We start from the raw sequence: 12,145 nt of genomic DNA, 5'->3' as shown, positions 1-12,145 counted from the left end.
TCTGCTGTAGCAAAAGCCTGACCTTCTGGTCCCCTGAATAGGTCAAAACAAATGCTCAGACTGCCTTTCAACTATAACCGGATCAAGATCTGATCTGAACTTGTAGCATTTCCACCTGTCAGGCAGAATAGTGTCAGGGAAGGAACCTGGATGTTTGTGAGGCAGACTCACCACTGCCAACCTTGGTAATGGCCCTAGGCATGTTTCCATTGGACAGTTCCCTATAGGGGACTTGCAGAGTGGTGTCAAGACTGCTGAAACCCTCCTTCAGAGAGTGCTGTTTGTAGTATTCCACCAAGTCCTGTGTAAAACAAGCACAGGGAAACAAAATATGACTTTAACATTGGTAATCCATGGCTAAAACAGAGGTGCAGATGTATAGAAATGAATGCAAAGACATCAGGAACCAGCTGCCTAGGAAAGGGCATTTTTAGGGCAGAAAAACGTTAAAGCTCTTACCAGCACAGTTTTGAAGACCCGACTCTCAGCGATGTAAAATCCTCCATCCTTGGTCAGAATCTTAATGTGCTTGACTTTATCGTTGAACCTGCAGAGGATGAATAAGACATGGGCTGCTAATCAACTATACATGCTTCCACATTAATCCAGTCTCTATGGTCAACCGCCATGAAGGTCTGTCTGAGCCGACTGTTGGTTACCTGCTGAGCCAAGCAACTTAGTTTGACACGAACACCCCTGGTTTTCCCTGCTGAGGAAATCAGATCCAATTCACTCCTAACGGTTAATAATGAAAGACTCTCTCAGACCATGTTGTACACACGTGTGGCTCGTGTCTTCTGCCAAGTCACGTTAACCAAAAGAAAGAAAATAAACTGTTTTCTCAGCTGGTCTTGGACCTGTCATAGCAGGAAAGCTAATTAATGCTAAGCTATCTGTGAGACCTGACAAACTGTTCAGTGTGGTTAAACGGAGCGCAGGCTAACATTATTATCAACCAGCGGAGCTTTCCTGCTGTCACATCAAAATGTTGGAGCACTGGAATCATGTCCATCATGTATCCTCACATCACAGTCAAAAATCAAGCAGATATGAACACAGACAACTATGTCAAAACATTCAAAACGATGTGAGATCTAAAGCTTTTTTTATCCAATTTATTACATAAACCGGCTGACAAAAAGAGTGCCACAACAATCTACAAGGCTGGATGACATATTATTGTACACCAGATGTACAATAATATGCAATCATCTGTCTGAAAAGCTGTAGAGTAAAAGTTAAATCCAACACCTAAACTTCTGGGCTAAAGCACTATAGGAATACAGTGCAACAAGAAAGTTAGCATCTCATGGGCTCCCTACAAGAAAAAGGCACTGAGATTAATATCCCAAGTTTATCACAGAGAAGATTGAAGCAAGGCGTCTGGGCTTGCAGAGTTTTTCTTGAAGACGCTTCAATCTTCTCTGCGTATAATGATCTGGAGGACTGAGAGTCTTCATCAGTTTACCACAGGTTTTCCATTTTTGCTATTACAGACATGTTGATGGCGTGTGTAGACCCATTTATTCACTTGTTACCAACAAACTTCTTTTAAAGAAAAAAAAGCTGTTTTCTGTTGGAGAATAATTCGAATAAAGAAAAACACACATCATTTTGATTTTGAAATTCAGCTGGCCTAAACCTAAATTACTCAAGCTAACTAAACTACAATGTAGAAACACAAAGAGCTCACTTTTATAACCAAGCCCAAATTTTAATTGGTCCTAATCACGTATCACACTTCACTATAAAACATGAAGTGACACTGATGTTAAACAATCATCATGTGAGAATCATACTATATGTCCAGGTGTGTAGTGTAATACAGTATATAACGTGTCTGCCATATGGTGAAGTTACACTGGACATAGATCTGCATAGTGTATGAGTAGAATACAGTCAAATGTACTGACACATTATGAATACATGGTCAGTAATACATTATTGATGTGTGTTGAGTTATAAGGTGCTTTACACATGGGAGGCAGATGAGCCCTATTTGTTGAAGGCAGAGTGTCTCTTACCTCCTCACAAGCCTGCACAAACACCGATCAACACACGGACACGCACACACACACAACCTGACCGCTTGTAGTGTTTGACATTAGACAGTTCCAGTTGATTAGAGGGCGCTCCCTGTATAAAGCTCTATTATCTCAAACAGCCATCCTGATAATGATCTTAAGCATGGAGACAGGCAATTAGGATTGGAGTGTTCAGAAACAGGCCCTGTACATCAAAGCTCTGAATGAAGACCTGTATGAGTCTACCGAACCAAATGGGCTGGAATGGTGTGTCACTGGCTAAAAAGTCTTAACACTATTTCAGAGCGCGCCCTCAATCGTTATAATCTCCCAGAGCCGTCATGGCAGGTCAGGAGGACTCGATAGTCCTCTTTTAAAGAGTGAACGAGCTTTGATGTAGCCTGAAAGATATTCACTAGTAAAATGGGTAGGGTCGTATTTGAAGAGAGGGATACAGAGGCACTCAAGTTGCAGATAAAGCCGTCATTTATTGGAGCCTAAAGGCTTCTTTTGAAATACATTTCTAAGACTGAAAGCCGCAGAGCGTCAAATAGCTTGATGCAAAGCTATCAAGAACTCCTTGAACACATGTCTGATACACAGACAATAGACAGATGGCAAAAATAACATATTTCAACCTATGTTACATTCAGCAGAGGTGTGAGGGCAGCTATCATACACAGATGCTTATGTACTTACAGTGTTTAGGCGTGACATACAAATAATGGCACCTTCAGCTAAATGAGAAGCTGCCACACACAGAAACATTCTTTATGTTTGAGGCTCCAAAAAGGAAATTCACCACAAACACCTTTCCTCTAACAGAGTAACTGTTAGTCTGAGTAATCAACAGCCCCTGATAGAAGGTAGTTCTATAGTAATAACAGTAAAATTGTCTGCAGAAAGGTCTGGCGATTGTCCTGGGTAAATAGAAACTGGTCATTATCTTTCAGGGCCACACTGAAAGGTGTGTCATAACCTGAACAACAATATTAAATTCACTGCATGTAGATTAAATCCACATGTTACTGCAAGAACCTAATGGGCAGCTTTTCTCTCCCTAATCTTTGTACTTGTACTTTGTACTATTAACTTAACATTCCTGAAGGTTTGTTCCACAGAATCATCTGAAAAGTTTGCATGAAAAAGCATGCATGATGGCCAAAGTCACAGACAGCTCATCATCATATGATTGGGAGGCGTGGCTTCGGGGTGAGCTCGGAGAGAAAGGGGCGTGTGTTTGCTTTCGAAATCTGGCTGACTCTCACTGAGTTTTCAAAATCTCCTACCCTACCTTTAACCAATCAGATTGCATTTTGCTGTCACACTGTAAACATGCCCATAGCTGCCAAGTGCTGAGGTCCAAACAGAGACTCATTTTCGGAGTCAACCCCTAGAGGCCGCCAAAGTAACTGCAGTTGTCATTTACCATTCAGGCTGGTTGTTGATCGTAGAGTCACTGTAACTTCTTGTTTTTCTTTGGACTGAGTAGAACACAGCATGATCTCCTCCAGCATGAGCCTATCCACTTAACATATGAGGAGGGGCTTGTTTTCAGATGCTGTACACTGAGTTTTTATTTATTTATTTAACATGTGGGCATTCTGTTTGCTTGAATTATTCTCGCCACTCGTCTCTCACCTCTCATAAGAACGTGTTTGAGCCCACAGCACTGCTGCTGCCTGCACATGTTTCCTTTATTCTTTGTGAAATGGCAGTAAGTAAAAAATGAATGGGAAAGAAACCCACTTACTTTATACTGATGGCGTACTCGCTGGACTCTTTACTCCTGTGCCGAATCAGATAGGTGCCGTTTTCTGTGTCCAGGAGCACCACCTCCGCCTGGTATCTCTCCATAGGCCCTGCAAACCTGAACCATCCATGATCAACTACTGCACTTACACTGCGATCAATCATTCTGAACATGAGGATAGGAACAGTCAATGAAATCAATAGAACCCAGTAAGAATGACTTGTGGTTATTGTTAGCGATCTCCAGTCATTTGTTTTCACCACTTACCAGAGCTGGGCAGAGTAATCGACAGGTTTTGGAACCTGGCATGGAAAAGACTTGTGGTTATTTTGTGTTTTAATGGGGTCGATACAGAGGGTGGAGGTCATTTGTGGTAATGTGATATTCAAGCCACGTCTAATGGCTATAATCTGTTTTCTACAGCGAAAAAACTTCAATTGAAAGCCCTACATTCCTTTGCGAAGACATCAATAGTAGCCATTATCCACTGAATGCATTGTAATCACACTAAATTTGTCTTATTGATCACAAAAAAATATGCACACTTACACATGGGCAAGGCCTCACAGCGTCACTTGGAAAGAAGCCAATCTTGCTTGTCGCCAGAATTTTGCCCTGCAATGACAACCGCTTGTTAATCGCATTATATTTGTCTGGGAGCAACTCTGCTGCTCTCTCTCTCTCTCTCTCTCTCTCTCTCCGTTCTTCTCTTCTCCTCCTACTCTCGCTTCAATAAATCCTCAGCAATTAGCACACAACAAGCAGTGCATCTAATTTGCAGCCCAAGTTAATTATGGTTCAAACTCTGCCGGCAGTTAGATTTGTACTGCATCAAAACAAGAGCCTCGTTTAACACTAAATAATGGATCTTATTCTGGTCTTTGAATATCCAAACAGTGTGAGCTCGCTGGCGTGCGCTAAAGACTCAACAATTGCGTTTTAGCTAACCCGCCTGAAGCAACCACAGCCTTTATATGAAAATACTTTTTTTCTCCTGCTAAACAAACCAATCTGGTAAAAACAAATCACTTAATTGTGATGTTATTTCCTCGCCCCTACATATAGATCATTCAGTATTTTTTTCTAACCCTTACTCTCTATCATGTACATTTTCTTGTCGGCAGTAATACGAATATGTATCAGCATTAAGCTCAAGATAATCTGAGCTTCCAGTTCTGAGTCCGAGGTCAATTTGAAGTCCATTGAGTCAATCTGAGGAGATGGGGAGTGGCGAGGGCATGTGGAGCTCTTCATTCAGCTTCCTGCCCTGGTTATGCTTTCCTCCTCACTCCTCTTTATTAGAGTATGAAATGCTTTTTGGGACCGTGCAAGCCCTGGCAGTAACTAGATTGGAAAGCGAATCTTTACCCATCTCTATGATTCATTCTGTGTAATAACATTTCATCAAAGGTTTTTTGAGAGCCCTTCTCTATTTGTTATGCTTTCGATAAGCGTATGATAAAGATTAAACTTATTACTCTGTTGGCATAAACAGGCAGCAGCCAAAGGATCAAATGAAATTACAGTGATTGATTGTATTGTTCTGCCGGTGGGATGGGGGATAATTGCCTTCTGGGTAACAGGGGATATGAATTCTCAGTGTTCTGTAATTCCATCCTCTGGCGCCACTGGGGACGCGGAGGATTAAAGGCACCCTGTGGAGTTTTCATTGTAAACAAACATGGTTTTCTTAAGATTCAGTGTTTTAAACCAAAAAGCATTGTAAGCCCTAACAAACCTGTTGAAAAATAAAGCCTCTCTTTACACATCCTTGACCTTTGTTTTAGGTTTTAGTCTTTATTTTTGCTCTTATTCTAATATCCCTCCACCAGCTGTGGATAAGCATCACTGCTCACCCACAGCTGGTGGCATATGTGTTATTCTGGGTGACATAGTCAAGTTCAATGTCATATTGTATGTCATGTTATATAAAACATAATAATCTAATGAGACTAATTATGTCACGCAAGAAGGCAAAAAAACATGTAACTATGATCCTTATGTAGCCACGCCTGCATAAGATGCTGAGAACCACATGTTCACACATATAAAAGGCTCACAAATCTGTATTCTCTACCAAACAGTTAGAGCTGATGAAGCTGCTTGGATGAACAGCAAGATGTCTTTTAAATGAAAATGACCTGGATGACTGAGAATCTTCATCAGTATTCTGATGAACCTATAGCTAAATATGGACAAAGAGAATATCTAAACTAGTCTTGGCATATTATCACCTGCAACCCAAAACCCACTGCTCCAGTCAGGTGTGGTTATGCATCCATTGAATAAAGTATAAAATATAAGAAGCTGTTATGTGGCACTGATTAATAAAGATTTGCTTTGCTGGATCACATATTTACATTCATTAAAATGCTGCTCTACAGCACCTCTAGTGGTACTGACCTCATCTAGATCGCTTTTACATAAGCCAATTATGGTATCATTATGTACAGAAGAAAAATACACAAATGTGTGTTATCACATAATTCCTCTGTTTATCCCCTTCCAGCCTGCACGGTTACCATGGTAGCAAACAATGCACTGCCATCAGGTCTGCGGCATGGCATTCTGGCCGCCGTTCTACCAGCTTACAAGAAGTCTCCTGGCATTCCTGTCCTCACCCTCCACCTTGCGCTCTGTCACAACAGAGAGAAACACGGAGCCTAGGAAATCGGGCTAACTGCCTACTCCCTTCCGTGCCTTTGGCAAAGGCTGCAGTCCGATTGGCCAGAAGGAGGATGAGGCTTTAATGCGGCCGTAAAGCAAAAAGAGAGAGAGAAACAGCTAGGGAGGCTGCCGGGAGAACCCAGATAAATCGCCATCCTTTCAAAAATAGATAAGGTCAAACGCTGCGAACCGCTGGCTGACCTCGTGAGATGGTTGCTAAATGTGCCAGTACATGAGGTTGTGCACCACCATTAAAACGTCCTCCAGAGGCTGAAGTGTCTGCTGTTTTATGGTTTCGCTGTGGCACTCAATTAATCAACTGAAGCCACTAATTGGTTAGATCATCTGATACAGGCTCTGATTCAATCTAAAGAGTGAAACACCTGACAAGATACCCTATTTGTAATGTAACAGGGGTCCAGTGGAGTTCACATAGATCCTCGACTGATGTAACTAATTGCAGCTAACCTCACCATGATGTTTTAATTGTGGCTCACCTGACAGAATATGACAAATGACCACAACACAATTAGAGAATTTACAGAAATAATGGTCAAAGGGAGATAAATTCTTGATGTCACCCCTTAATATTTTTTGAAATATCCCCCCCCCCCGATGAAGCATACTAATGAAGCATACTAACACACAGCATGCACTCACATCTGTGACACTGCAAAGACTTCGCGTGCACCTCGACAACCCAGTGAGCCATAAGATGTTATTTTTTTCATAGAGTCACAGATGCTGAGATAAAACGAGGATGAGCTGAGTGACACGCACCTGCCACCAGGAGCTGTGCAGGTCGGCAAACATCAGTTCAATGACATCCCCCGCATGAATGCTTAGTGGGGGCCCACACTGGGGACAGGGGATGCCAGTGTAGTCTCTGATCACCACCATCCTGGGTAAACCTAGCAGACAGGGAACACAAACACATTTATACACAAAACTCTTTATCTACATTAACATAGTGGACGAAGACTAATGAAGAAAAAATTCTGCAAACAGAATGCATCTTGAAGATGTGTCTGATCATTAAGGAATGTGTCTGAAAGCAGCCAGCACGACTAAGAGCTAACAGAAATGTCAGTGTACTGACACACCCTGGGGCTGTGCAAAAATGCTTAGTTCCTGTTCGGCTGCTGTTTAAATTGACTTGCTCTTGAGCATCACATGACAATTTCTCCAACGCTTTACTGTATTGTGTTAAAAGCTTCCTTCTCAGGCACAATAAAAACAACCTTTGCAAATAAAACCACCTGGGCTGGATAATGATAAACATTAAATCCTCCGTGAAATAAGATGTCATCTCTTCATTCGTTATGTTTTGCAGTACATGCCGTTCATGTTTTGGTTGTTGTTCTGTTAACGTTCTAATAGACAATTTAGGGTTTATCACTTCCAGGAAAAGAACATGAAAATGTTGATGACTTATCATGCACTAGGTGAACATGTACTAATTGTACTCCTAATAAACACTCTGTGAAATTTGACATCCTCCCCTCTTCCTGCATCTCTGCTTTACTCCACGAATGATGACGCCATCATGGTCGCCTTCATCCTCAATTTCAACCCAGTTTGATCTTGACTACAAAGAGCAAGCTTCTCTAATCATGTCATTCACATATATATGGACCCAAAAGAATCAGTTTTCAGCATGAACAGTAGTCTGATAAACTTCTATTACAGGCCTGCAGCTGGAATAGACGCCACATCAATCGCTGCTTTTAAGGCAGTGAATTATGAACCGAGGGGTTCTAGGAGTAAAAGCAACACTAAACAGCAAAACAAACAATTTTAAAAACAACAGGACAAAGCAGCAAGACTTCAGTGTAACAAACTGGTCAGCACCTGGGTCTCCTTTCAGAAACCAGCTCTCCTGCAAGCTCTATTAGAATCAATGACATTTGGCATATGTTACACAAGCAATGTATGATGAGATGGGCAGTCCCTGGTAACCAATCAATGCAAATTGAGATTGAGATTTTTGTGAAGAAGATGAGCTCTGTAGCTGCATGTTTTAGGAGGAAAATATACCGAAACGAAAAGCTCCACTAACTGTTTTATGGGAAAGTGAAGGGAAGTAGCCACTCAGCGATAAGCACAAAGCAAATTCCCATTAGGTTATACAGCATTTGACCTGACTTACTAAGAGTCTTTTTGATTGAAATCTAAACCACCAAAATAGCAGCATCCTAAAAAGCACCCATTTACCTTTGCAAGGAATTCATCTCTTTGATTACTGAACAGCGCAGCACCAATCTTTCCACAGCATGGGAGACAAATACAGCCACAAGCATGAGGCTAAAGCCAAGACTAAACGCCCCTGCCAACTTTAAAGACACAGCCACTTACTCTCCCCTGACTCGCACGTCTAGCCCCCTCAGACACATCCACCTTCCAGCCACAGCTACCCTGCAAACCAGCCTGAGGAAACTATTAGCTGACTGTGACCCCAGATGAATGGAATATCTCACATTCATGTTTTTAATAAGAACAATAAGCACGGCTGTCTTTCTCATAAAGCCCCTCATGGAAATTGATTTATCACAGAGGCACAGCTCAGCAGTTAGGATCCAGGCATATAGACTGCTGGAAGTGCTTTTCTGCCAGCATTTTCCTGCAGTGGTTCTCATAATGATTCCACCCACTCCAATTCATCTCAATGCCGTCTAGGGTTTAAGCATCACGGCATGCAGTGAGAAAAGAATTGTTTTTTTTTCCTGCTCTTTGGTTAAGGATTCCTTCTGCATCCAATTATTCATCGGGTATTCTTACTTATATATATTTGTCAAGAGGAAACTGCTGTCATTCATTTCCTGCTTTTGAACTCTGTGTGTGAGCAGGAGAGATTCATGTCAGTGCATTTCTTAGAAAAAAAAAATCTGCAGGGTATTTTTTGTGGCAAAATACGTGATCAAAAACAAATCGAAACATCTGAGGTTAGCTTTAAACCACCCTCTATCTGCTCACTCTGGCCTCTGACTAACCATCTCCTTTTCATCCTTTCTATGTTTCTGTTTGCTTCAGAACCAGAGATGAAAGAAGCTTAAGAGGCACCACGTAAAGCTCTTAGCAGGTTCACAAAAGTGGTCAAGTGGTCAAGCCATACTGACCTGGGTCTGGTGGTGTTGTGTTGTCCTGTAAATGGAGACAGAATTTGACAAGATGGAGAAAGAAAAGCGAGAAAGAAATGTAGAAAAATGAAGATATTTATAAATAAAGAGGTAGAGGATCAGGCTGACCCACAGAGTGAGTCACACACTTGCAATCATTTTTTATACTTTTTAAATTGAGGCATTTTAAAAGCTAAGGGCAGAAATGAAGTGTGTCATTTAGTGTGTTTTTGATTTTTTTGTTTTGTTTTTTGCAACATGTGAAGGATGTATGTGGCCTCTCATCCAATGCCAGCTGAAACAGATCAAACTGCCCACAACCTACTACAAGACAAACCAGCTGATACACGGACGGATGGACATTGTCCTTTTTGTGCTTTCCAACAGACAACATGCATCAGCTCGACTTCAGGGGTCTGACATTAAAAGCCCTGGTACATTTCTGCATAAAGTGATGAATTAATTACGCACTTTTACAGTTTTAATCATAGTTCTTCTTTAACTTTGAGACTCGTAAAGAGTGTGTGATTTAAGTTTTCTTTGGACTGCCCAAACAGAGCTGCTGCTGCTGCTGCTGCTCTAACTTGGACTTCATTAAATTTGTAGATGGCACAGTCTGAACGAGTCTTTAAATTAAAGAAAGATGATTCAAATGAATGCAATCACTAAAGAAAATCACAATAAATGCTGCAGTGGGGGAAAGATTAATAGTGAAATGGACCACAATAGGTAATTTCTATAGACGTAACAAAAAGGTAAAATATAGGGTTTGATAATTGATTCTCTTTTAGATTTAATTATTAAGCGTTCATGAATAATTAAATATAATTCAGCCAGAAAATGTAGTGGATATTTATTTTCATTCTTTGAAATTAAATTGAACTAACTTATATTTCTATTCATTGGTTGATTATAATTATCACCGTTTCACATTAAAATGAATGTTTATATTGTTGTCTATAGATATGATTATGTGTGCACATATGCAAGTGTACATGTGGTTTGTTTTTGGCTCATTAATTATGTTAGTTCAGGTAAGTCTAAGTCAAAGAAGAGGGGAAGAGCAGGTCTTACCTTGGGCCTCGGCTTGACAGGATCTGCAGTCAGGTGAGGAACAGACACTGTGAGGGGAATACAATATGAGTGTTTGGTGGCTTCCTGACATACAACCTCAACTGTCAACCTCTGCTGGCCCTCATCCCGCCTCTGAATGCATAAAGACCACCACACATCTGCTAAAAAGGCTTGTTAATGGAATAGTACCTGAACTGCTGTAAGAAAATATGAAAATATAAACAAAAACACATGTGGACATCCAGCTGGCCTCCATTCATCTGGTTTGTGCTTGTCCCAAACACATAAGGTTATCATTTAAATGCTCATAATATGCTCTAAGGCTGCGATCATCTCATTATGTGCTGTAAAGCTGCAACGAGAAGTCAATGACTTATGATTTGTCCATCAGCTGCAGATCTGGTACACTGCAGCATTACGATTGTATACCTTTAGAGCTAAAAAGGACCAGCATTATGCCTATACTAACATGCTCACATAATGTATGTGAACTTGACAGCAGTTCATGGCACAGCAGCAAAAGAAGCTCAGTAAATTTCACATCAATATGCCTTTGAGATTGTGATATTTTTGTGTGTAGAAGAAGAAATTGAGGCCTGCTGATAGAACTAGAGGAAAGGTCAACAACAACAAAAATGTTTTGATGTATGATTTGAAATGATTTGATGTAGAAAACTTGACTGCTGTCGGAGCTCCTTCTTTCACCTGCTCTGCCACAGACCCCCAGTCGACCCAGACACTCCTTATGAGCCCCCTGGCCACATTTTAGACAGAGATAACCCTGGTTAAAGATGCCCCTGCAGACAGTAAAACACAGGATATATATTTCCACATACAATGGTTGTCTTTAAGAGAAATACCTTGACATTTAGAATTTTCTGGGTTCTGTCACACTCTCCAGATAAGAAAAATGACACAGGAAATGTCCTTCAGCTTTGAAAAACCATAAAACCGGTACTTTCTGCTGAGGCAGAGTTTATACTACTGAATAATAAATATTTATTTCAATGAATCTAAGCTGTTTTCAGTTAAGGGCTAAAACAAAAAGTAAAAAACTTTTCCCTAAAGCGCCTGGGGAGGAGAGCGAGAGGACTGAAAATGTCACTGTGTTCCTCCAATATGAAAATATATCTTGCTATGAACACAAACACCTGATATGACAATGAGTGTCGCTACAGTTCATGTTCACCTGACTCATTTACTCTTCTGGGACTTCATCAGGACAACATTATTATCCAATATAAAGCATTTGCTCAAGATGCATAATTCGTACCTGAGCAGGAGGTGACAGTAGTTGCAGGATGTGATCCTCTCAAATGTGTGCATCTTGAACTGGTGGGAGTTGTGGTTGGCTTTCTCTGGGCGGATATTAGATCTAAGGTGGAGGGGAAAAGAACAAAATTCAGTAAAGATCAAGCATCTATACTTAAATTTAGTACACTTCACATCTGCCCTCCAAAGTATACTGTTGTTTGTACTGCATACTAAACGATAGAGAACAACACACAACA

General features: G+C 40.9%; 1 protein-coding gene across 2 annotated transcripts in view; it reads right to left on the bottom strand.

Annotated features, from left to right (window-relative positions):
- The window catches only part of LOC114449618 (guanine nucleotide exchange factor VAV3-like), a 42,287-nt gene that overhangs the window by 8,022 nt on the left and 22,120 nt on the right, over positions 1-12,145 (bottom strand). For both annotated transcript variants that reach the window (XM_028427426.1, XM_028427427.1), the window contains exons 16-25: positions 11,908-12,009; positions 11,340-11,431; positions 10,635-10,681; positions 9,561-9,585; positions 7,225-7,355; positions 4,327-4,392; positions 4,045-4,079; positions 3,778-3,894; positions 460-547; positions 172-301 (exon numbers count right to left, since the gene is read on the bottom strand). In XM_028427426.1, the coding sequence (XP_028283227.1) occupies positions 172-301; positions 460-547; positions 3,778-3,894; positions 4,045-4,079; positions 4,327-4,392; positions 7,225-7,355; positions 9,561-9,585; positions 10,635-10,681; positions 11,340-11,431; positions 11,908-12,009 (833 nt within the window). The remainder of the gene's footprint in view (positions 1-171; positions 302-459; positions 548-3,777; positions 3,895-4,044; positions 4,080-4,326; positions 4,393-7,224; positions 7,356-9,560; positions 9,586-10,634; positions 10,682-11,339; positions 11,432-11,907; positions 12,010-12,145) is intronic.

The sequence above is a fragment of the Parambassis ranga genome, chromosome 17, assembly GCF_900634625.1.
Source record: "Parambassis ranga chromosome 17, fParRan2.1, whole genome shotgun sequence".
Classification (NCBI taxonomy): Eukaryota; Metazoa; Chordata; class Actinopteri; family Ambassidae; genus Parambassis; species Parambassis ranga.
This window is presented reverse-complemented; position numbering and strand designations above follow the sequence as displayed.